This window comes from Protomyctophum parallelum (assembly GCF_964188405.1).
Source record: "Protomyctophum parallelum genome assembly, chromosome: 22".
Taxonomy (NCBI): domain Eukaryota; kingdom Metazoa; phylum Chordata; class Actinopteri; order Myctophiformes; family Myctophidae; genus Protomyctophum; species Protomyctophum parallelum.
Genome location: NC_139714.1, coordinates 26,608,387 through 26,635,153, shown reverse-complemented (window position 1 = coordinate 26,635,153; position 26,767 = coordinate 26,608,387). Strand labels below are relative to the sequence as shown.

The following is a 26,767-nucleotide window of genomic DNA, read 5'->3' as shown; positions in this document are numbered from 1 at the left end:
AACAATGTTTTACAGTTTCGTACAAACATCATTTATAAACATCATAACAAGTAACTTCAAGTGATAGACGTTTGAACACACAAACAACAACAGCGTTAAGTATTAAATAACATTTAATCACTTACTTGCTCCGAAGACGGACCCGCGATGGTGACGTGGCACGTTCCAAACAAACACTGACCAAACCTACCTCCACGCGTCTCTTCCGTATTTGAGGACGGCGGCACTTCCTTCCGGTGTGAGGCCACGCCCGCGAGATTTAACCGCGAATCTATTGTAGTCCTCTTACGTTACATCCGGGTCCCTTGGTCCCATCCGCTTCTAATGCAAAATAGCTTACAATAACGTTATTTGTCAGAAAGGAAGCCATTGAGGGTTAAAATGGGTCTTAATGCTTCCAACTCATATAACTGTCACCAACAACACTTTTAATGATATTACATGAAGCAGACAGCCCTGTGATGAAACCTTTAGCATTACACTGTGGTTAATACGTTTTTATTCACAATGGAATGTTATTGTACTCTTAATATATCATGGTGTAGCACAGCACAGTAGATTCATATTTCAATCGATCTGGGATGTTAAAATTGTGCAAAACTCTGTTCAATGAATGGCCTCTTCTGCTACATTAAACATTACTAAACATTAAACGTTACTTATACCTGTTATTGAGACTCCTATAGAGCATGTTGACATGGATAGCTTGGTAGTAGTATCTCTGTTAGTTAATGCAGTTTGATTGATTAAATTAATAGCCTATTTTATTAGACAAAAATGTAGAACAGTAGTGTCATAGAGTGGAAAATGCCATTTGGTTTAATGTCACAGAATGCAGTGCCACGTAGAGCAGCATGATAAATGGTTAACTTTATAGTGTGTTCAAAAATGGCAGATCTGCAAGTTCAGTGTCTTGAATGAGATGTGCTGTGAGTTTGCATATCTGCTATTGTCCAGCATAGGACCGTTGCACAGTGAAGTATAAACAAGGCTTTAGGATTTATAAGTCGTTTTTAGAATAGAATAGAATATTCACTCCAGTGAATAGCATTTATCCATTTAGATAACTTTTTGATGTTATTGTCTCCACCAGGCCGAAGGCATGTGGGGAGAGTATGTTTTGCACTCCGTCCGTCCGTTTGTGTGTCCGTGTGTCCGTGACAGGCTAATCTCGGCCACCGTTAACCCGGTCGATGCCAAATTTTGCACACACACTCCCTGGATGCCAACGATGAACCTCTGCCCCAAACTTTCCAGAACGGCCTGTTATAGCGCCACCAAGAGGCCGCTTTGTGCAAAAACTTCACCGTTAACCCGGTCGATGCCAAATTTTGCACACACACTCCCTGGATGCCAACGATGAACCTCTGCCCCAAACTTTCCAGAACGGCCTGTTATAGCGCCACCAAGAGGCCGCTTTGTGCAAAACAAGTTTTTGCACAGTACACCTACAGATTTTGTCCAAACATCACGCAAATTGGTACACAGTCTCTCTAGAGCCATTCAACGAAACGGGTCTTTCAGATTTATCACACTCCATCCTGATTGGTTAAGATTGGCTTCCAAAGTTCACAGGAGTGCTCAGTTTCAAACAAAATGCTGCAAATCATGAACACATCGCGTGATTTCCGTGAAATTGTGCACCCACATTCCCACTAGGCCGAGGACGAAATGCCACATGAACAATTTCAACTCAGCCTCAAGGTGGCGCTATAACTGGCCGAAAAGTGTTTTTACCTCTAACTGCACGGATCTGTGGATAACCTGGTGGAGACCTGTGCCCGGAAGGGCACTTTTTCTAGTTTAATTACTTATTTTTACACAGAAACATAATGTGTGTCTTTACAATAACTGTAATGTAATAATAATACTAATAATGTAATGTAATAATTATTAATTAAATAACCTTATTTTATTCTGAAGGCAACCGGATGTCTTAAATTAGCTAGCTCTCAGACAGGAAGTTCTAAATTAGCTCAAAAGACGGAGCCTAATCTATTACTATTACAGAGGATTGTGGGAGTTTTCTTTTAAGGGCAGGGGAAGAAAAAACAGCGCCCCCTAAAGATTTTGGTCGTGGAACGACCTACAGTCCAGACCAGGGGTGTGCAACTGGCGGCCCCCACCTTCACTTAATGTGGCCCTCTCAGGTTAATATCAGAATACTGATATAATATTGGTTTCAGCTGTTTACAATTCCACAACATGCAAACATGACCCACTTTAATTACTTCAGTCTAAATTAGTAGCTCATTGCTCAACACAAGTATAATTAAAGGCATTTGAAATGATATAAAAATGTAAATTTTCAGGATTCAAACTCAAACATTTAAAAAAATAATTCAAGATTTCAATTTGAATATAGCAAAAATAGCCGATCTACAAGCTCAGTCAAAACGTGTCGCAGCGCGACACGTTTTGAGCTTGTAGATCGGCTATTTTTGCTACGACAATAATATATGGCCCTCTGGAGTGAGTGTGGAAATATAGTGGCCCTCTCCATCGTCAAAGTTGCCCACACCTGGTCCAGACTAAAATAAAACTGGTAGGCCTATTGCTTTCTTTTGAAATGTATCCATTCCACATATCTGTGAAATAAAATTCAATCGATCAATCAAATGTACCCAGGCCATTCTACATACTGTGAAAAAAGAAAAAAAAACAATCAATCAATGAATCAATCAATGAATCAATAGTAGTTCAAATAAATAACAGTTATACATTGTCACGATTTTATGATGAATTCCCGTTCTGTTTCAAGCTTTATAGAAGTGTATACAGTATGTGTACATCTCTAAATGTTTTGATGAATTGAACAAGGCGGACCCTCTTGTAAACAAGTGTAATGTAATGCTTTGGGTCGTCCACTCACAGTTAACAGTTTTTGTATTGAGTTGTCATGAAAAACCTTTTCTATGTCAGTTGTTCTCAAACATTTTCATGTCAAGGACCCCCAGAATTATATGTAATTGGCCGCCGACCAGACTAAAGAGGTCCTTTGTCCACCAGTCGACCTTGAGGCTTAATCAGGAGTTGTAGTAGCCACAGGATAATCTAAGCGGTGGATATTGCTCTTGTCTTCATGTCTTTATGTATGTAAATTGTCTTGTTCTTTGTTGTTATGTCAAATGTGTGTATATGTGTTCTGCATACTTGGCTGCTGTGTCGCAAGACAAATTTCAGTGTGAACTGACAATAAAGTACTATATCATATCATATAAATGGAAACAAGCCTATAGGGCCCCTATAGGGGCTTATTGGCCCAAAGCCTGTTAATAAAGTAATAAATCAATCAATAAATAGCATAATACTCTTTTCCAAGTGTCTGTTTCACAACTCTTTCACAACTGAATGAGATGAGCACACAAATTAAATGTAGAAAAATGTAAAGTTTATTTTTACATCATATTTGATTTGTTCTAGACTAGAGGTACTAGACACATTGAACTCATTGATGATTTTAATATTTTTAATTTAATGCCTGGTGAAAACGGATTCAATAATCTGTATTATTTTGAAACCGTTCCGATACCGATGTGGCATTTTTATGGCATATGGATATGACCTATGCCGATTATGCTACGGATTAATCGTACATCCCTAGACTTCCTAACGGCGAATCAAACGGGTTCAGATCTGAGCCAAGTCGCCTGAGGAGGTTCTGTTCTGGACGGGGTATCCGGACGTAAAAACTAAATCCAGCAGATGCTGTTAATAGATTTAGGCATGACGTCGAAATTAAAAAAAATAAAAAAATCTGACAGTTTTCTGAAATACCTAATGTTTCTGTAAATGGTGCATTTATAAATGGTAAATGGTGCATTTATATAGCGCCTTTATCCAAGGCGCTTTACATAGATTGTGCATTACATTCACCCATTCATACACTGATTGCGGCGGAAGCCATGCAAGGTACCAACCAGCACATCAGGAGCAATTGGGGGTTCAGTGTCTTGCCCAAGGACACTTCGACATGTAGACAGGAGGAGCCGGGATTCGAACCGCCGACCCATGGATCTTTGGACGACCTGCTCTACCTCTTGAGCCACAGTCGCCCCTTCTGTGTCAGTGGTGCTCAATATTTTGTGTCAAGGACCCCTAGAATTATATGTAATATGCCGATGCATGACCCCATCTGAAAATATGTTATTCCAGGAACCCCTCAGAAGCAAACATTTGAGTTAAAAAACGTTCGCTATATAATCTATATATATTCAAAGATTTGTGCCGCATTTTCACGGCATATCTAAAGTACAACATAACGCTCAAAAGACCAAAAGGGTTTCCCGTTCAGAATGGGTTAATCCAGAGCGATTTACATTAAGCAACAACGACATTATATCAACCTGTGATATTTATGAAATCAATATAGGACAAAAGTCAAACATGCAAGGGCTGCACCCTGCCTTTAAAATAACAGTATGAATAACCAGACAAATAGGCAAGAATAAAAACTCTATTGGCAAATAGGAAAATGGAAAATGAGAATGACAGTATGAAAGTATGAACACATGATTTTTGAAGTACAGGGCATTCACAGAAGCATATGGCTGGCATCAAGTGGTTTAACCCAACAAATTACTTATACAGTACTTGTATTAAAAATAAAGTCATGAATATGAAATAAAAAATAAATCTTTGTCGACACAAACATAAAACTGAAGAATGAATTGTACTGTACTGTACTGTAACTACAGAATTGTATAAAACTGGTTCACTGAAAACAACATAATGTTGATAAGCCAACCATGGAGGCTAAATCTTGTCTTCTGTTATTCATGCAAAAATTATATTTTTCAATTCGGAAACAATACAATAGAGAAAAACTAGTACTTGTCATGAAATAGTATAATAGTGAGAACTGGTCAACGTTGAACAGTTTGTATGATGATAACCTTTTTATTGAGCTTCTGCTTAGAATCTGCACCCCATAAACATCAAAAACACCAAAAGTAGATTTGTCTATTATATTCTGTTGAAAATGTTACTCAAAATTCATCTTTTCTTTTTGCCGTTTCAGTTATTTTTGTATTGTTATTGGTTTAGTTTGGACCCCAGAAAGACTGGCGACCACTTTGTGGTAAGAAAATTGGGATCCAAATATAGAATAAATAAATATACACCTATACAAAAATATAAAATTATTTAGCACTTATATGTATCAAATTGTATCTTTCTTTTTTAACTGTGCGATGACACAGCCAGCATCCTGAGTGCACATCTCGTATTGTCTTTTCGTCCATACCTGATGACGCCTCAACTCGAGCTACAAGGGAAGAATACAAAAAAGAAAAAGAAAAAAGAATTACACTTAAGATAATTACTCTTTTAAAATAGTTTTTAATATACACTAAAAATCATCAAATATGAGCAGGCATGATCTATGTTACCTCAGAAAAAGAGAGAAGAACCCACACACCCATCTGCACCAAAAGTTATACTTTGTTGACGACGCCTCAAGGCTTCATGAGTTTGACCAGATGAAGAGCCTTGGCTCCAAACGTCCTCAATAAAGTATCACTTTTGGATAGGGCTTTAAGCAACTAGGTTTTTTTTTCAACCCCCATTTTTGTAGACCTCAAAATCAGCTAGATTATAGTTATAGTCACCAATATAGTTTTTAAAATGTACAGTTACACAGTCGACTAACAGCCGACAGTTTACTAGTCGACTAGTAAACTAGGCAACTAGTAAAACTCACTAGAAGTGGAAGCCCTACTTTTGGAGCAGATGATGTTTCCGATGTCCCTTTTGAACCCAGCACCTCTACTAAGTGATGTGTATTCTATTAGTTTATGTTACCTCTTTGATTGATTGATTGATTGATTGAAATATGTATTAACAGTTAGCAGAATTACAGTAAATTTCAAGCACAAACTCAATACAAAGACTGTTAACTGTGAGTGGACGACCCAATTAAGCATTACACTTGTTTACAACAGGGTCCACATTGTTCAATTCATCAAAACATTTAGAGACATACAAATAGACACTTCTATGTAGCTAAAGAACAGAACAGGAATTCATCATATAGGAAGCAAAAAGGGAAAAGTGAGGGGAAATGGGGGGTGTGCGAATTAGTTTATGTTACCTCTACTAAGTGATGTGTTTATTCTATTAGTTTATGTTACCTCTACTAAGTGATGTGTTTATTCTATTAGTTTATGTTACCTCTACTAAGTGATGTGTTTATTCTATTAGTTTATGTTACCTCTACTAAGTGATGTGTGTATTCTATTAGTTTATGTTACCTCTACTAAGTGATGTGTTTATTCTATTAGTTTATGTTACCTCTACTAAGTGATGTGTTTATTCTATTAGTTTATGTTACCTCTACTAAGTGATGTGTTTATTCTATTAGTTTATGTTACCTCTACTAAGTGATGTGTTTATTCTATTAGTTTATGTTACCTCTACTAAGTGATGTGTTTATTCTATTAGTTTATGTTACCTCTACTAAGTGATGTGTTTATTCTATTAGTTTATGTTACCTCTACTAAGTGATGTGTTTATTCTATTAGTTTATGTTACCTCTACTAAGTGATGTGTGTATTCTATTAGTTTATGTTACCTCTACTAAGTGATGTGTTTATTCCATTAGTTTATGTTACCTCTACTAAGTGATGTGTTTATTCTATTAGTTTATGTTACCTCTACTAAGTGATGTGTTTATTCCATTAGTTTATGTTACCTCTACTAAGTGATGTGTTTATTCTATTAGTTTATGTTACCTCTACTAAGTGATGTGTTTATTCTATTAGTTTATGTTACCTCTACTAAGTGATGTGTTTATTCTATTAGTTTATGTTACCTCTACTAAGTGATGTGTTTATTCTATTAGTTTATGTTACCTCTACTAAGTGATGTGTTTATTCTATTAGTTTATGTTACCTCTACTAAGTGATGTGTTTATTCTATTAGTTTATGTTACCTCTACTAAGTGATGTGTTTATTCTATTAGTTTATGTTACCTCTACTAAGTGATGTGTGTATTACCTGTCAGCAGCATCTGGATCACCCTCAGTGCGACTGTCGGCTCTGGATCGCAGTTTTTTAGAATCTGACGGACACACAGTTCATTCAGTTCAAGACCACATTACAGACGGTAGCAAACTGAGGTCACGTTCTGAGGTTGTAAAATAACAACTGTCGATGTACTTAACCCATTTTGGGGCGGGAACCCCTTTTTGTGTTAGCATTATGTTATAATTTAGCTATTGAAAAACAGCAGATCTACAAGCTCATAGCGCGCCACCGAGTGGCGCGCTACGAGCTTGTAGGTCTGCTATTTAAAAAAAATCGAAGAAAGACTGACGTAGAAGACATTTTTAGAATCTGATCTCAGGTCAGAATGGAAAACTGTCAGGATGTAGAAGACATTTTTAGAATCTGATCTCAGGTCAGAATGGGTTAATAATGAAACCGTCAGGATGTAATAGACATTTTTATAGAATCTGATCTCAGGTCAGAATGGGTTAATGACCTTGAATCCAGCGGATCTGCGTGGCGGGGCCGTAGCCTTGCTCGTTCTTGGCGGCGATGCGGAAGACGAGGGCCGGCCGGTTGGGGGCGGAGTAGTCGACGTGGGCGTTGTCCAGGTGGGCGTTGGTGACGGTGCAGGACGTCTTGGTCCCGCGGTAGATCCGGATGAACGCCATCTGGCCGTCCGAGCTGCTGGAGCGACTCTTCCGGACCGCCAGGTACATGGAGTACTCCACGATCCTGCCCGAGGGAGACGGCGGGGGCTCCCAGGCGATGTGGACGGAGTCGTTGGCCTGCAGGTCAGGGCAGACAGAGAGAGGACAGAGAGAACCCAACATCAGTAAATGAGAGAGGTGGACATCGTGTAACATCATTTGTCTATTATGTTTCAGTTAGCTGGCATTGAAAGCCCGGTCAAACTTAAGACGAAAAATGTTCCGTCGACTACCTTTTTTTTCACTGACGAAAACTAAACTGGAAACTAAATTAAAACTAAGCTGTGATGACTAAAACTCACATTATGCTGTTGTAACACTTCAATTTCCCCTCTGGGATTAATAAAGTATATCTCATCTCATCTCAACTAAGACAACAAATACAAACTAGACTAAAATGTTAGGAAGGGACTAGTGGACAAGAGATCCAGTAAAAGTCATTTTACACTTGCTGAAAATAGCAAAAAAAAAGCATCGGCTATTTTCAGCAAGTGTAAAACCAGTCATTTTAGTCGACTAAAATCTTATGACATGACTAAAACTAGACCAACGCAAAAACATTCCAGGTGACTAAAATATGACTAAAACTAAATGAAGTTTCAATGACTGTTTTTTTACTGAAAATAGCCGATCGTCTATTTTCAGCATGCAACCAACTGTAAAATGATTATACTGGATCCTCTTGTCCACTAGTCCCTTCCTAACATTTTAGTTATTTGTTGACGAAATTGTCAGTATATTTTGTCTTAGTTTTAGTCACCAATAGTTTAGTTTTCATTTCGTTTCCATTCAGTGGAAAAAAACGAAAAAGTCGACGAACATTTTTCGTCTTAAGTTTTAGTCGACGAAAACAACACTGTCTCATCACGTCTCACCAGTGTTGTTTTCGTCGACTAAAACTAAGACGAAAAATGTTCGTCGACTACCTATTTTCACTAACAAAAACAAATGGAAACTAAATGAAAACTAAGCTACGATGACTAAAACTAAGACTAAATATACTGACAATTTCGTCGACAAATAAAAACGAGACTCAAATGTTAGGAAGGGACTACTGGACAAGAGATCCAGTATAAGTCATTTTACACTTTGGTTGCTTGCTGAAAATAGCTGATCTATAAGCTCACAACGCGTCGCAACGCAACGCGTTGTGAGCTTATAGATCAGCTATTTTCTGTATTTTCTGTAATGAGTGTAAAAACACTCATTACGACAGCATCAAGGCCCACCAAAACACATTTTAGTCGACTAAATCACCTGTAGATTTAGTCGACTAAAATATTATGACATTTAGTCGACTAAAACTAGACTAACACTAAGACATTCCAGGTGAATAAAATGTGACTAAACTAAAATAGAAATTTGCTGCCAAAAACAACACTGCGTCTCACGTGGAGAGAATGATTGTGAGCTTCATTCGTTCACCTTGGTGATTTTGACGGCAGAGGGCGCTCCGGGGAAGCCAGGTTGGCACACCTTGAACTCGCTGGTGGGACTGAAGTCTCCCTGGCCGAAGGAGTTCATGCCCGCCACTCTGAACCTGTAGGCCTGCCCTGGGACCAGCTGCTGCTTCCCCCGTCCTTCATAGTCCAGAAGGCCCGGCAGCTTCTTGTGGACCGAGACGGGCTGATGGTGAGTTGGTGACGTGGTGGTTAGGTTAGAGAGAGGATGAATAAATGCATCTTAGCTCATAGCGCGCCACCGAGTGGCGCGCTACGAGCTTGTAGATCTGCTATTTTTCAATAGCTAAAGCATAACATAATGCTAACACCAAAAGGAGTCCCCGCCCAAAATGGGTTAACACATTTAGACCTGAGGACGATTCTACAAATGCCTTCTAAATCCTGACAGTTTTCTGAAAAACCCTATGTTTCTATGTCAGTGGTTCTCAAACATTTTCATGTCAAGGTCAGGACGCCCAAAAATAAATGTATTTGGCCGCCGACCCCCCATCTGAAAATATGTCGTACCAGGGACCCCCCCAGAAGCAAAAACGTTGGCTCTGAAAGAATATACATTCAAAGATTTGCACCACATTGTTACCATTTTCTTTAAATAGCACATCTACAAGCTCACTCGGTGGCGCGCTATGAGCTTGTAGATCTGCTATTTTTCAATAGCTAAAGTGTAACATAATGCATAAGATGTCAGTAACAGACTTTACCTCTTTAGCGTTTGTGGGCCGGCCGCTGACGATCATCTGGTCGTTCTCAGGTGGAAGGTAATAGCACGTGACCTCCGAAAAGAGGGTTCTGAACATCCCGCAATCAAACCACGCCATGTCGTCGGGCTTCTCCGGAACCTGGAGGATATGGAAATGGACAATTTCAATATTTTCTAGCCTCCGAACAGGTTCTTTGTGAAAGGGAGAAAAATCCTGGTCTCCCCCTGGCCAGCCGGGGGGGAGGCAGTATATACAATAAACATGCGTGCGTATTGCAATTTGAATTGAAATTAAAGGTGCTGTTGTTTCTGGACAAAAACCAGAAAGTGTTGGTACCACATTTAAGTATCAAAAGAAATAAATATGCATGGGCCTTCTATAACAAAGGACAGGCAGGTACTGGTCAATTAACAGGTTTTTAGAATATGCAAATAGTATGCTACACCTTCATGAACTACATACAGTACATTAAGTTAAAGACATGCCAGGAAGTGTACTGACTTAGGCTGCTTTTTTTTTGTTTTTATTGTAGTTATTTATTACTACAATACAATATTTATTATATAACAAAGAAGCTTGTGCAATTAAGATTGTGAACTCCATAAAATCATCAACGTGTCCAGCAAACCCCTAGCTGGGGTACGATTCTGAGAATATGACAGCATGCTGTAATGTTTTCATAATAGTCTCACCTGATTTCCGCCTGAGTCCAGCTCCATCGGTGCATCGGCTGTAGTGGGCTCTTTTTCTATAAAAAAAGCAAAGAAGATTCATCACACCACACCATTTTTTGAATTCCCATAATAATATAATATATAATGCCACATTACGTTTTATAAGCTAGTTTTCCGACTCGCCGCGGTTTAGTGCATTTTAGTTTTACTTCAGCTTAATTTAAATTGCATTGAATTGAGAGAGAGAGAGAGATAGAGAGAGAGAGAGAGAGGATAGTTGTAACTTGTAACTATAACATCTGTGGGGTTGACATACGACACTGATGAAGACATTAATCTGATGAAGACATTAATCTGATGAAGACAGCATGTTAGCATAACGATGAAGACATTAATCTGATGAAGACAGCATGTTAGCATAACGATGAAGACATTAATCTGATGAAGACAGCATGTTAGCATAACGATGAAGACATTAATCTGATGAAGACAGCATGTTAGCATAACGATGAAGACATTAATCTTCGCGGTGGCGAGTTGGTAAACCGGCGAGTTCTCTGCTATCCTAAGGCGAGGAGGATAATTACCCGACTTGCTGCCGCCATCTTGGGCCGATGTCTGGGAGGTATTTCTCTGCTGCCCAGGAGCTACGGCCAATAAACAGACAAAAGGTGTGTCAGATACCTAATTCAGCCTTCTGATTGGTCCCTGACTGACCAACCAGCAGGCTCTTTCTGCCTTGGTTCCGCCCCCTGGTTCCGCCAAAACATATTTTTGGGGAAAAAAAACGAAAAACAAACAGGATATGCCCTTCAGTCACCATGCTGCACCGGTGATGTTCCTTTTTACTGACACCACGTTTAAAATAAGAATTGAACGCACAGAATATCAATACGAACTTAAGCAACTGAAAAACATGTTATTTCAATGGTAGTGGATGGAGAGAGAGAGAGAGAGGATTTTTGTCCAACCTCGAAACGACGGCAACCAATGGGTGCGAAGAGGGGCCCTGGTGGCCTCTCCAGGTGTGGCTCCTCCCCTGGCCCGTCTCTCTCGTCTCTCGTCCGTGGCGCTCTCCTGACGTTCCGAAGACACGTCCTGAAATGGACAAAGAATTTAACTGACGTCGAAATTAAAAAAATAAATATCTTCAACATCCTGACAGTTTGCTGAAAAACGTTCAGAAAAAACTACACTAAAATGTTAGGAAGGGACTAGTGGACAAGAGATCCAGTATGAATCTTTTTACAGTTGGTTACATGCTGAAAATAGCTGATCTACAAGTTCACAACGCTTGTAGATCGGCAGTACATTTCTTGTTTTGCTGCCGATCTACAAGCTCGCTCACACACACACACACACACACACACACACACACACACACACACACACACACACACACACACACACACACACACACACACACACACACACACACACACACACACACACACACACACACACACACACACACACACACACACACACACACACACACACACACACACACACACACACAGCCAGGTGGTACATTACCAATGCTGCGCGTTTGGACGACCTCTCATCTTCACCTGCAGGTAGAGACGGCTGGACACCTGAAGGCAGCAAAACATACACATTATTACTGAAATGAAGAAACAGTGGATATAACGATATATTTTAAAGGAGAATTCCATACTAAAAGGCTTTCTTACCTTTCTTTGTAGTCGTTACGTCCCCACCAAAGAGGTCCAGGTGTTATTTTGTGCAAAAGCTACTTAGCCCTAAATGAATTGCATTGAATTGAATGGAAATTGAATGGGGCTATGGGGTGTTGTGCAAATTCGCTTATTTCCTTTGCTCAAAATTATATTTATTTTGTATATATCCTCTCTTCATAATGTAATCCACAAATAGCACACTTTACTACTTATTTAGATGGAAATAAGTGAATTAGCACAACATCCCATAGCCCCATTCAATTCCCATTCAATTCAATGCAATTCATTGAGGGCTTATGGTAGGGGAAATAGCCAATAAGGATTTTTCACACAAAAAAACACCTGGACCTCTTTGGTGGGGACGTAACGACTACAAAGTTAAGAAAGCATTCTAGCATGGAATTCTCCTTTAACAGCAATACGATACATGTCACGATACATGGTTGACGATACGATACATGGACCATATTGGTTCATTATGGCGATCCGATCCGATACGATTCAATGATTTGAAATCGATACAGTAACTATTTATAATACATTGACATTATTTTAAACTAAGTAATTCAAACCCCTCTTTTTTTCATATGGTAAATACCACGCACAAAAATTTAGCATTGATACAATCGATTATTTTCATAGCAAAACGATTCGAAACCGATTATTTGCATTGCAAAAACGATACGATACATTAATCAATGTTGCCGTTTTCATTTCGATATACTTTTGATTCTTGAACTTAATGATACCTGTGTCGGGTGTAGCGGGGGCGGGGTCCGGACTGGGGGGGGCAGGCACGGGCTGGATCTGAAGGAGGTAGCGCTCGGCGGCCAGCAGGGGGCGCCAGGCCACATGGAGCATGCAGTCGGTGGACTTCACCAGTAACACTGCCTCTGGGACAGTGGGTGGATCTGATTGGATAGAATTAAGAGAGTTTGATTAGAGATCAATTATCCCATTTAGACCTGAGGCCGATTCTAGGAAAAATCCTAAAAGTTCTGTCAACCTTTTTTTATTTTATTTAACCTTTATTTAACCAGTAAAAACCACATTGAGACTGAAGTCTCTTTTACAAGTGTGAACTGGCCAAGACAAGAGGCAAAAATAAGTGACACAGCTCTGCCAGTAACAATAAATACACAACAAAAAACAGGACAATCATACAATGCTCATAAATACAGAACCCACTACCGAAGAATCTCAAAGGGAGAACAGGAACGCGACCAATAAGGACTAATAAATAAAAACTAAGCAACGGAAATTGCTAGTAGACTAAAAAGCAAGCAGACATTTGCTATACGTCAAAGCAGGAGCAGTGTTGGGAAGTGTGCCCATGATGGCAATCCTTTTAAAGCTCACTAGGGGAATCACAGCAGCCAGTTTGAGTCTGGACTGTAGGTCATTCCAAGACCAGGGTCCGAAATAAGCAATGCTTTTTTCATGTCAAGGACCCCCAGAATTATCTGTATTTGGCCGCGGACCCCCATCTGAAAATATGTTGTTCCAGGGACCCCCCCTCCATACAAAGATTTGAGTAAAAAACATTCGCTCTGAGTCTGAAAGAATATAGATTCAAAGATTTGCGACACATTTTCACGATTTTCCAAAAAATAGCAGATCTACAAGCTCGTAGCACGGCACTCGGTGCCGCGCTATGAGCTAGTAGATCTGCTATTTTTCAATAGCTAAAGTATAAAATAATGCTTAAAACACCAAAAGGGTTCCCGTTTTGAATGAGTTAAAATAAATCTATAATATAATAAAATAATAATGTAATAATCTATGGCATTTTGGGTACTTCAATATAGATAATTTTTTTATACACGCTATTTTCACTGTTTTTGTAGGACACCGTTAAGCAACGAAATATAACATACTAGGGCTCTTAAGATGTTAATCTATTTGTTGATATATCAAAAAATATGTGTATTTCAACTGCTTTTCGATCATCCAATGAACCGTGACCGTGGGATACACTGACACCGAGGCTCATCCAATGAACCGTGACCGTGGGATACACTGACACCGAGGCTCATCCAATGAACCGTGACCGTGGGATACACTGACACCGAGGCTCATCCAATGAACCGTGACCGTGGGATACACTGACACCGAGGCTCATCCAATGAACCGTGACCGTGGGATACACTGACACCGAGGCTCATCCAATGAACCGTGACCGTGGGATACACTGACACCGAGGCTCATCCAATGAACCGTGACCGTGGGATACACTGACACCGAGGCTCATCCAATGAGCCGTGACCGTGGGATACACTGACACCGAGGCGCGTCAAGCACTTGACTCCGCCCACCCCCGGGGGAAGTTGTGATTTGCTCTCGTTCACTGCAATGCAATTTGCAGCATTTCCAAAACAATATTGCGCAGAGTAGCGATTATCAAAACGTATTTGCAATGCCATACGTTGAAAGATCTGTTGCCCGTGGACAAGGCACGCTACCTCCGCAAGTTAGATATTATCGGCATAGATGTTTGTCCGTATGTGACTAAGGAGTGGACCAAGTTGCATTGGCAGCCATAGAAAATTCTTACCCCGGGATAAAACCGGATGTGACGTTTTTGGGCGTTCCTGTCTTGCTCGGTGTCAGTGTATTGCCGAGACTTACAGCAGTAATAAAACCTAATGTGGGTCCCATGATTCTGACCAGTCTCCAGGTACCAGAGGTCCCGGCAGCACCACATAATTCTTACCCGTCTCCAGGTACCAGAGGTCCCGGCAGCACACCTGGTAGTTCCAGCTCTTGCGGTAGCCGTCGCGGCCGCTCCACACATAGAGCCGCGAGCCCACGGTGGCCGTGCAGTGACCGGCGCGGGCCCTGGGCCGGCCCAGGTACGGCCCGTCTCCCTGTGGTCCTCCCTGGTTCTGCTGGAGCTGGGCCTGGGACTGGACCTCCTCCTCCTCGCTCTGCTGCTCGTCTGGGCCCAAACTCTGCCACGTCATGGCGTCTAGGAAAAAAAAGTAAATCAGCTGAACTCAGCAGTGGCGTAATATATATATATTTTTCTCTTAAATTTTTATCCCACGATTTTGTAACCCAGTTTTCTTTTCACCCAGTGCCAATTATGTAATGTAATCCTGGGCGCTACACTTCCTCTGCCAACCTGGGGGGGCAGCGGACTGACCTCATGCCTCCTTCTATGCATGAGGAGTCCAAGCTGCTTCTTTTCACCTGACAGGGGGGAATTTCCCCGGCCGGACGTAGCGCGTGGAAGGGACACGTTATTCCGACCAGTTCCTTTCCCCTCCATCAGGCGCCCCGGCTGGCCAGGGGGAGGTAGTTTTGGCGTAATAATCTTTTAACCCATTTTGGTGTTAGCATGTTGTTATGCTTTAGCTATTGAAAAATAGCAGATCTACAAGCTCATAGCGCGCCACCGAGTGGCGCGCTACGAGCTTGTAGGTCTGCTATTTTTGAAAAATCGAAGAACGACTGGCATAGAAACATAGCTTTTTCAGAAAACTGTCAGGATGTAGAAGACATTTTTAGATTCTGATCTCAGGTCAGAATGGGTTAAACATTATGTTATAATTTAGCTATTGAAAAATAGCAGATCTACAAGCTCATGAACATGTGGTGCAAAGCTTTGAATATATACTCTTTCAGAGCGAACGTTTTTAACTCAAATCTTTGCTTCTGGGAGGAGGTCCCTGAAACAACACATTTTCAGATGTCAATTTCATATATTTTTGGGAGTCCTTGACATGAAATATTGAGAACCACTGATATAGAAAAATGAGGTTTTTCAGGGAAAAAAAGACATTTTTTAAAAGACATTTTTTTAATTTCGACATCAGGCCTAAATGGGTTAATAAGCATTAAAAAGGAGGTACTGACTTAAATTGAGCACCCATAAAGAGTTGGTACAGATCCATTGTTCCGAGGAGGAGCTGGGTTTGTGTGTCCTTGGAGCAGGAATCCATCCTCCAAAAACATACATCCTGTTCAGAGGGATATTCAATTATGCATCAGGCATGCCGGTATATATAACATATATTTTTTTTTTAATGTTCTTTTTTGTGGTGTTCGCCTTTATTTTATATTTTTTATAGAGGGACAGACAGCAGGCTGACAGGAAATGGGGGAGAGAGATGGGGGGGGTGACACGCAGTAAAGGCCGTCGGGATCGGGAGTCGAACCCGCGGCACACTGCCAGACTCGGACTACCGGCCAAGGTGCCTGGACCGCTGAGCCACGGCCCAGGATGGACTTCTGAGCCACGGCCCAGGATGGACCTCTGAGCCACGGCCCAGGATGGACCTCTGAGCCACGGCCCAGGATGGACCTCTGAGCCACGGCCCAGGATGGACCTCTGAGCCACGGCCCAGGATGGACCTCTGAGCCACGGCCCAGGATGGACCGGTGAGCCACGGCCCAGGATGGACCTCTGAGCCACGGCCCAGGATGGACCGGTGAGCCACGGCCCAGGATGGACCTCTGAGCCACGGCCCAGGATGGACCTCTGAGCCACGGCCCAGGATGGACCTCTGAGCCACGGCCCAGGATGGACCTCTGAGCCACGGCCCAGGATGGACCTCTGAGCCCCACGGCCCAGGATGGACCTCTGAGCCACGGCCCAGGATGGACCGGTGAGCCACGGCCCAGGATGGACCGCTGAGCCACGGCCCAGGATGGACCGCTGAGCCCCACGGCCCAGGCCCACTATTATAGACTATAATCATGATTTTTTTACAAATTAAATGGTTCTCTGTTCAATTACTGTAAAAAGAAAATGTAATTCATGTGTTGGGACGAATAATTCTTCTTGCTACAATAATATATGGCCAGTTCTAGTTCAAGCATTCAACAGTTATTTGCACAGAAGTGCTATGAGCTTTATGCCGGCTATATTTTTGTGTGTGTGTGTGTGCTGTACTGTACTGTACACACACATGCAATAACTCATTACTTGTTTCCGATGACGTTGGCTGAGTGAATGCTTCTGGGTTGTGGAGGAATCCCCTTCATTTTGGGTACGGACCACACCATGGAGTCTGAGGAATTAAATATTAAATATGATGAAACAGATAATACTATGGTTACACTTTTTGACAACAATGTGTTATGATGCTAAACTAACATGTTATTGCTAAGTTTATGTTTAAGGCTCAACTTATGTAACTTAGATAGCATTTTATGTAAACATAGCACTATAAAGTATATATGCATAGTTTCATTATATAGATATTCCACCGTTACGTTCTCAGCTTACGTATGATTCATGATAACTACTTTTTTTCGTATATGATGTATTGCCATGCTTTGTTCTTGCTTAATGTAATCGCTCTGGATTAATCCATTTGGGCCCGACGTCGACATTTTTAAAATGCCTTTTTTTTCCTGAAAAACCTCATGTTTCTATATCAGTGGTTCTCAATATTTCATGTCAAGAACCCAAAAAATTATATGTAATATGCCGCCGACCCCCCATCTGAAAAAATGTTGTTCCAGGGACCTCTCCAGAAGCAAAGATTTGAGTTAAAAACTGAAACTCTGAAAGAATATTCAAAGATTTGAGGCACATTTTCTCGATTTTTCAAAAATAGCAGACCTGATCTCTTTCAACAGCTAAGGTATAACAATAATGCTTAAAACACCAAAAGGGGTTCCCGCCCAGAATGGATTAAGAGCGTCTGCTGAATGCCAAAATTGTAAGTTGTAAGTTTATATACACCAGTACATGTCGAATGACAAAGATAGCAGATCTACAAATTCACAACAAGCTGCATTAAGTAGATTGACTGTATTCAGCACTGACCAACAACTAAATATAAATCAGGCATTAGAAAAGAGGAGGTACCGAGGTCGAGCTGCCAGAGGTCATTCAGGCGGTGGCCTTGCATTCCTCCGAATATGTAGAGTTTGGGGGAGCCCCCCGGTCCCACGACGGCCACGGCGGTGTGGGACTCGCGCGCCGACGGACCGCTGCCCCTCGTCTCTGGGAGGGTCCAGCCTCGAGCCCCCGACAAGGACTGCAGCTCCAGCGCATAGAAGTCATCCATGTAACTGAGAACAGGACACAACATTGTCAGTAAGTAACCCATTTAGAGCTGAAAAAATGCCTTCGGTTTTCTGAAAAACTCATGTTTCTGTGTCAGTTGTTTCTCATACATTTCCATGTCAAGGACCCCCAAAAATATATATATAATTGGCCGCCGACCCCCCCCCATCTGAAAATATGTTGTTGTTGCAGGGACCCCCCCCCCCCCCAGAAGCAAAGAATTCAGTTAAAAACGTTCGCTGTGAAAGCATATATTCAAAGATTTGAGCCAAAAAATAGCACTATACTATTTTTGCAATAGCTAAAGCATAACATCATCATCATACTATCATCATCATCATACTATAATTCTAACAATGTCTGTCTGTCAGAAACAAACACTTATCTCCTCATTGCCTGCACCAATCACACCAATTCACAGAGGCATTGACCATATGAATATGGAGGTCTTAACGGAGCCCTTTTTTCGATTTGACACATTCATTATTAATAATGAATTTATTAGTGAATTGGGCGCAGTACCCCCCGCGGCCATCAGGGGGGGCAAATATCTCACAACGGGTAAGGGCTAGTAATGCTTAAAACACAAAAAGGGGTTCCCTCCCAGAATGGGCTAAAATGACATTCACACAAAGTGCACAATAACGATAGCGATAGATAACCATATTGTGTTTCTAATAGTTGCGGTGTGGACTGTGGTGTGCCGTCATCCACTTGAGTGATTGTTATTATAGAGCGCCGAGAGACCCGGAAAAGAAATCCCCTGTTCATTTTCCCCCGTAGAGTTTTCAAAAAAGTATTTATTTAAAGACGTTTACACCACGGGCAAAGGCAACTCTTGTTGTGACAAATTGTCTGGACATTTTATGCAATTATGATGAACTGAGCACTGATTTACGTATGTAAAATAATTTATACCGTGGTATGTTGCCATTGGGGTCCTCGCTGTCATTGGAAAGGCCTCCAAACAGGTAACACTTGTTCCCGACGAGAGTGAAGCTGTGCCCGATGCGAGGGCACGGCGGTAAGGCGTTTCTCGGAGGTCTTGGTTTCAGCTTTTTCCAAAGCCAGCGACTAGCCTGTGTGGCACACGGAGACATGGAGAGGCAATGTCAGATACATTTCAAAATCTCCTACCAGTGTTGTTTTTAGCAGTGTTGGTCTAGTTTTAGTCGACTAAATGTCATAAGATTTTAGTCGACTAAATCTGCAGTTAATTTAGTCGACTAAAAATGTATTTTGGCGGGCCTTGATGCTGTCGTAATGGCTCTTTTTACACTTGTTGTGAGCTTGATTTTCAGCATGCAACCAAGTGTAAAATTACTTATGCTAAATCTCTTGTCCACTAGTCCCTTCCTAACATTTTAGTCTAGTGTCTACCTGTTGACGAAATTGTCAATATATTTAGCTTAGTTTTAGTCATCATAGCTTTAGTTTTCATTTAGTTACCATTTAGTTTTCATCAGTGAAAAAAGGTAGTCAACGTACATTTTTCGTCTTAGTTTTAGTCGACAAAAACAACACTGCCTCCTACACAACAACCCACCGCGTACAAAGAAAAGCTCACCTGCAGCTCATAGAGACTGTTGCTGTATTTGCCATATTCCAGCATGCCCCCAAACACCAGGATGCGAGTACCGTCACACACAAAGCCGTGGGAGGCACAGCCGGGTGGGATGTCCCCTCGCACGGCAGGGAGAAACCACTGCCTGGACACTGGATAGATACATACATAGAAGGACAAAGATCATTAACCATTAGATCAGACATGTACACACAAAGTACAGTCCGGGACCAACCATCTTGTCAGGCACAAGGGCATATTTTATATCATGGCCCCCCACAGCTTCCTTACAATTACAATTTACAATTTAGGCATTTAGCAGACGCTCTTAATCCAGAGCGATTTACAAGCAAGAACAAAAAAGCATGGGAATACATCACATAAAAAGCATTTATCATGAAACATGCGTAAGCTAAGAAAGTAACAGTGGAATATCTATATAATGAAACTATATACATATAAACTATACATATATACTATACTATGTAGTATGCTATACATATCAGACTACGGCGGAAGATTGGGAGTGATGCTGCAGTTCTGACTGCAATGGGAAGTGCATTCCACAGTTTTGGAGACAGAAGGGAGAAGAGTTTGGGACGTGTGGAGCGTTTTTAGTGAGGGTACTTCCAGCTTCCCTGCGTTCAGTGCGTTGGCTGATCTGAGTGCGCGGGAGGGTTTGTAGGGTTCAATCATACTTGCAAGATATGGGGGAGCCATAGCTTTGGTTGCTTTGAATGCCAGCATCAGAGTTTTGTATTCTGTGCGGGCAGCGACCGGGAGCCACAAATTTCCTTCCACAAATGTACGCATGGCCTACCAGTAGAATTATCGAAAACACCCAACCTTTTTTCTGGTGACTGATAGTGTCCTTCCAATGGGGGCCGTGTTTTTTTCATTTACTGTTCTTATTTATTATAAAATAAATGAAAAACAGTAAATGAAAAACCACTGCCCCTCACGTATCATTCACCAGAAAAGAAGTTGGGTATCTTTGATGAATCTATCATGGTTAAAATGGAGTTTAAATTTACAATGGGTTTGTTTAGGAAGGGGGCGGGGCAGCTAAAATGAATATCAAATATCTAAATACTGAATCAAGCAAAAAGCGATGCATTTGCATGTGACTTTGTTCCCCCCCCCCCCCCCCACCCCATTTCCCCTCACTGTATATGTATCTTTTCCCTTTTTGCTTCCTATTATGATGAATTCCTGTTCTGTTCTTTAGCTACATAGAAGTGTCTATTTGTATGTCTCTAAATGTTTTGATGAATTGAACAATGTGGACCCTGTTGTAAACAAGTGTAATGCTTAATTGGGTCGTCCACTCACAGTTAACAGTCTTTGTATTGAGTTTGTGCTTAAAATGTACTGTAAATTCTACAAACTGTTAATAAATATTTCAATCAATCAATCAATCAATGGTTCAGGAGGACATGCAGGAACTGTCTTCCTCCAATCAGGTAAAGACAAGTACAGCCCTGCCCCATACTACAAATGATATGGTATGACAGCATGATAAATAACAGTGCTGAAGTACAATTGTAATATTTTGTAAGGCAATAATATGCATTCGATTGACTGATTGAAGTATTGAAGAATTACAGTACATTTCTAGTATAACTCAAGGTGGTGGACCCTCTTGTAAACAAATGTAGTGCTCTTTGTATCGAGTTTGTGCTCGAAATGTACTGTAATTCTGCAAACTGTTAATACGTACTTCAGTCAATCAATCAAAACAAGACCGTTAACTGTGGGTCGATGCAATCACAACAATATATAAGAGACAGTGATCGTTTTAGCTACTAAAGCTATCCAGAGGTAGCAACTGTTAGCATCCCATCCACTTTGCATTGTGATTGTTGTGTTAGCATTAGCCTCGTTAGCTCACCGGTGTTGTACACATGCACGTCCTTGGCGATGCCTTCGTTGCCTCCCCCGAACACTATGATCAGCTCCCGGATGGCCACGGCCCGGTGGCCGTGTCTGGACCGCGGCAGGACTCCGGTGAAGGAGTGCACTTTCCTCCATAACGGGTCGTTGTCGGTAACGGCGGACATTGTTATTGTTTGTTGTTGTTATTGTTCAGAGGAACGAGGAGAAGAAGAAGTCACACTGTTGGCGCTGTAGAGACGGTTCAAAGAGGTGGGCGGGGCCAGAACCTTAGGGGGCGGGGCCACAGACTGGCTCTCCTACGAGGGGGGGGGGGGGTCCTAACTCTATGGTTACCAAAGTGGGGACCCCCATTCTGACCTGGGATCAGATTCATACGAGGTTCCCACTGGACACACACTGGTCTGATTAACCCATTCTGACCTGGGATCAGATTCATACGAGGTTCCCACTGGACACACACTGGTCTGATTAACCCATTCTGACCTGAGATCAGATTCATACGAGGTTCCCACTGGACACACACTGGTCTGATTAAGCCATTCTGACCTGAGATCAGATTCTAAAAAATGTCAGTCGTTCTTCGATTTTTCAAAAATAGCAGACCTACAAGCTCGTGGCGTGCTATGAGCTTGTAGATCTGCTATTTTTCAATAGCTAAAGCATAACATGATGCTATAACACCAAAATGGGTTCCCGTTCAGAATGGGTTGCACTTCCAGGGGATCCCAGTTTGTAACCAAATGGAGCCTTATGGGTCTGTAACACAGACTGTTACTTTACAGTTTTGGAAAGACTGATTTTACAATATAAATTGGGGAGCTAGAAATGCCATTAAAATGCCATTAAATGGGGGGTCCGCCGTATAGGCTAATCATGCATGTCAAACTGGGGGTCCTTGAAATTAAACGTCTTGGGAATCACTGCTAGAGTGTATATGGGGGTCCCTGGTCTATCTTTTCAAGTGGGGCTACATTAATGATGTTGTTCTATAATGGACTAGTAGCTAGCTATAGCCTATAGTAAATGGTAAATGGTGCATTTATATAGCGCCTTTATCCAAGGCGCTTTACAGAGATTGTGCATTACATTCACCCATTCATACACCGATGGCAGCGGAAACCATGCAAGGCACCAACTAGCACATCGGGAGCAATTAGGGGTTCAGTGTCTTGCTCAAGGACACTTCGACAGTAACTCTGGGGGAGCCCGGGTTTGAACTGGCAACCTTACGGTTACCATCCAGGCACTCTACCCCTGAGCCACCGCCGCCCCTATAGTGTACACCTTTATACTTCTCACACTGCACTATTATCACGCATAAACTGAAACATTACCTGCATGGCAATAATCCTGCCCTCAGTATATATGAAAACTAGCTCTGGTTCGTTGTAGGACGACGAGCTCCTTAAAGGAGAATTCCATGCTAGAAAACTTTTTTACCTTTCTTACCTTTCTTTGTAGTTGTTACGTCCTCACCAAAGAGGTCCAGGTGTTTTTTTGTGCAAAAACTCCTTATTGGCTATTTCCCCTACCATAAGCCCTCAATGAATTGCATTGAATTGAATGGGAATTGAATGGGGCCATGGGGTGTTGTGCTAATTCGCTTATTTCCATCTAAATAAGTAGTAAAGTGTGCCGCTTGGGATATTATTTACATTATCAAGAGAGGATATATACAACAAAATTATAATTTTGAGCGATGGAAATAAGCAAATTAGCACAACACCCCATATCCCCATTCAATTCAATGCAATTAATTTAGGGCTTATGGTAGGGGAAATAGCCAATAAGGAGCTTTTGCACAAAATAACACCTGGACCTCTTTGGTGGGGACGTAGCAACTACAAAGAAAGGTAAGAAAGCCTTTTAGTATGGAATTCTCCTTTAACACTATGGTACCTTCAACTTCCTGCCGCTGCGCACAAATTGTTGTTTAGGTTGCTTGTTAGGGGGTGAAAAACAACCATGCTGTTTTTGTGCTCAGACCCACCCAGGCACCCAGCCAGCCACACACATAGCTCCGTAAGGGAGTGGTTGCACCACTCAAAAAAAGAACATACTTTCGCCACTTGATTGATTAATTGATTTATTAACAGTTTGCAGAATTACAGTACATTTCAAGTACAACTCAAAAACTGTTAACAGTGAGTGGACGACCCAATAAAGCATTACACTTGTTTACAATAGGGCCCACCATTTTCAATTCATCAAAATATTTAGAGACGTACAAATATACATAATTATATAGTAAAAAAATAAATCGTCATAGGTGGTAAAAAGGGAAAAGATACAGTGAGGGGTGGGTGGGGTTTCAGATTTTACGGGGTCGCAGTGGAGTAACTAAAGTATATTTTATCTTCCGGTGAAATATTTTCTTTTCTGGCTGACGGTCTGGACACCTGTGGGCCCGGGGGTGTGGAACGCGTGTGTCAAATGAAGTCGGTGGGCCGAACGGTTCTCGAGTTACGTGAATTACAGACGCACACACACACACACACACACACACACACACACACACACACACACACACACACACACACACACAGACAGATAGACAAACAGAGACATGGTGCATTTATAGATAATTACTGAATAATTTACACATAGGAGCTTATTACAAGTATCTATGGGGTTGCTACTATAGTATTGCAGACATGCCCCCAGGGAGAGGATATCATGAATTAAAGATCATTTCCAGGTTTGAATGACAGCAGTCAGTTATACTTATTAACACAAACTATAGAGCGGTGCCCGGCCGTAGAGCACTGATAGTCGGTAACGATGCGATCCGTATGGCCCACCCAGCTATTCAATACCCGGTCCACCCATCTGTCTGTGTCCCTTTTATGCCCATATATGGAGATTTCTGTGGGGCAGGGGCTGATCAAGCCCCCTTTGGCGTCTATGTGTGCACGTCCCTGACAAGGCCTATCATATAAAAACATGGTATACTTATACTTACTTTATATGCCTATATCTATCAGTCATTTTCATGGAGGATAGGCCGTTGACTACATACAGTCCGCTATATGCAGAGTCCTCTGTCCTGGGCCTTCATTGTTTTACAGCTAAATTCAACAAAAAGCTTACGTTTGAGGTCTTGGCCCTGCATGGACATGACAACAAAAATAAAATTTTTTTTTTTATTTGATGTGTGTGTGTGTGTGTGTGTGTGTGTGTGTGTGTGTGTGTGTGTGTGTGTGTGTGTCACTGTGTAGAAACAGGAACCCCTCCCGGTGAACAGGAAGAATGTGACGTCAGCTGGTAGTCGGCGGAATTGCAATAATATTGTGAGAGAGAGAGAGAGAGAGAGAGAGAGAGAGAGAGAGAGATTGATTGATTGATTGAAAACTTTATTTCAGACACAATGGGTCCATATACAAACAAAACAACAGGGAAAAACATGACAGTAAATACAAAACAACAACACAGAGATAGCCTATTTATCAGGCTATTTTCACTCCAGGCAGTCCTTGTCAATTACATATAAACATTGCCTCCAGTGTTTCCAGAAACATGAGGAGAGAGAGAGAGAGAGAGAGAGAGCTCGGGAGGGAGGGAGAGAGACTGTGTGTGAGACTGTGAGACACCCCCCCCCCACACACACACACACACACACACACACACACACACACACACACGTCACACACACACCACACACGTCACACACACACACACACACACACACACACACACACACACACACACACACACACACACACACACACACACACACACACACACACACACACACACACACACACACACACACACACACACACACACACACATTTTTCTTTAAATTATCTTTATTGACATGAGAAAACATACGTTAACATTGCCAAAGCAAGTGTCAAAATACAATAAAAACAGTTGAAAATATGTTTGTATTTCTTTGGTTTAATGTTTGTTTCTAGTCCAATGTTTGTTTTGTTTTTGTTTTGACAATGAAGGGAATCTTGCCCCTAACACAAACATTAAATGCCATTAACAATAAAGAGAATGTAATGTTTGTTTTGTCACTGTTTGTTTTACATCACCTAATCAACATGAGTTAGACTTTAATATATTAGCGCGCCACGCCCCTCACTTCACATGGGTGTGATTTTTGTATTTCAATTCACACTTGTTTTGACATGCGAGAGAGAGAGAGAGAGTTGTGAGAGATTTGTGACAGGCTGACAGCTGCAGTTTACACATTTTGCAGGCTATATCCTATTTTAATTGTACATGCAGGACATTTCTTATAGTTTTGAACACACTCTTGGCAAAGTAAAGAAACCGGTATATACATCTATACCGGTACCATCTGTACCGGTATACCGTATACATCTCCATGCCAATAAAGCCCCAAATTGAGACAGAGAGAGCGAGAGAGAGACAGAGAGAGAGGGAGAGAGAGAGAGAGAGAGAGAGAGAGAGAGAGAGAGAGAGAGAGAGGGAGAGAGAGAGGTACTCTCACACACACACACACACAGTCTACAGAGTAACAGAGTGGAGGAGGAAAAGCGGTGTTTACACAGACGGCCGAGCGGAGCGCCGCCGCCTGGGGAATAATGCGCGAGAGGAAGTGAGCCGGCTCTCTGTCTGCGCTGCGACTTCCTGCTCCGAAGGAGAGAGAGAGAGAGAGAGAGAGAGAGAGCTCCGGATCCTCTTACAGTTTTAGGCTACAGACCATAGAGGTATAGTATTATTAGGGTACAGCCCCGCAGAGGAGAGGAGACCCGACCCACAGACCAGACTACAGCCCCCCAGAGCAGACAGTAAGAGTCCAGACTAACCAGACTACAGCAGTCAGTACTCCAGAGTCCAGACCACTGAGACCAGACCGTCCTATAGCCAGACTATACAGCCCCGCAGTCCGCAGAGCAGTCCACACCAGACGGCATCAGGCATGGAGAACACACGGCCCTTTAAGTAACATCTACGGAGGAGGAACACACCAGGGTACGTAGTTATAGTTGTTCTTTCTATAAATCCCACGTTTAGGCTATTTATAATAACTGTATACGGACGTTATGTCCGTGTGCGTGCGTGCCGAGCCGAGCCG

General features: G+C 41.8%; 2 protein-coding genes across 2 annotated transcripts in view; one reads left to right on the top strand and one right to left on the bottom strand.

The window, feature by feature from the left end:
• Positions 1–4,250: 4,250 nt before the first annotated feature.
• Positions 4,251–21,934, bottom strand: hcfc2 (host cell factor C2). Its single transcript, XM_083794607.1, has 17 exons — positions 21,713–21,934; positions 19,825–19,973; positions 19,176–19,336; positions 18,057–18,262; positions 17,166–17,250; positions 16,094–16,197; positions 14,949–15,203; positions 12,985–13,146; positions 12,072–12,130; positions 11,507–11,633; positions 11,123–11,182; positions 10,554–10,609; positions 9,862–9,999; positions 9,123–9,323; positions 7,484–7,775; positions 6,997–7,060; positions 4,251–5,266 (listed from the first exon to the last, which is right to left on the bottom strand). The coding sequence occupies exons 1-17, from the start codon at positions 21,879–21,881 to the stop codon at positions 5,257–5,259; spliced, it is 2,298 nt and encodes a 765-aa protein (XP_083650733.1). The 5' UTR covers positions 21,882–21,934; the 3' UTR covers positions 4,251–5,256.
• A 4,316-nt stretch (positions 21,935–26,250) lies between these two features.
• LOC310853707 (ETS domain-containing protein Elk-3-like) overlaps positions 26,251–26,767 on the top strand; it is an 11,555-nt gene continuing 11,038 nt past the window's right edge. Inside the window, exon 1 of the mRNA XM_083758104.1 lies at positions 26,251–26,664. The gene's annotated coding sequence lies outside the window, so the exon portion shown is untranslated. The remainder of the gene's footprint in view (positions 26,665–26,767) is intronic.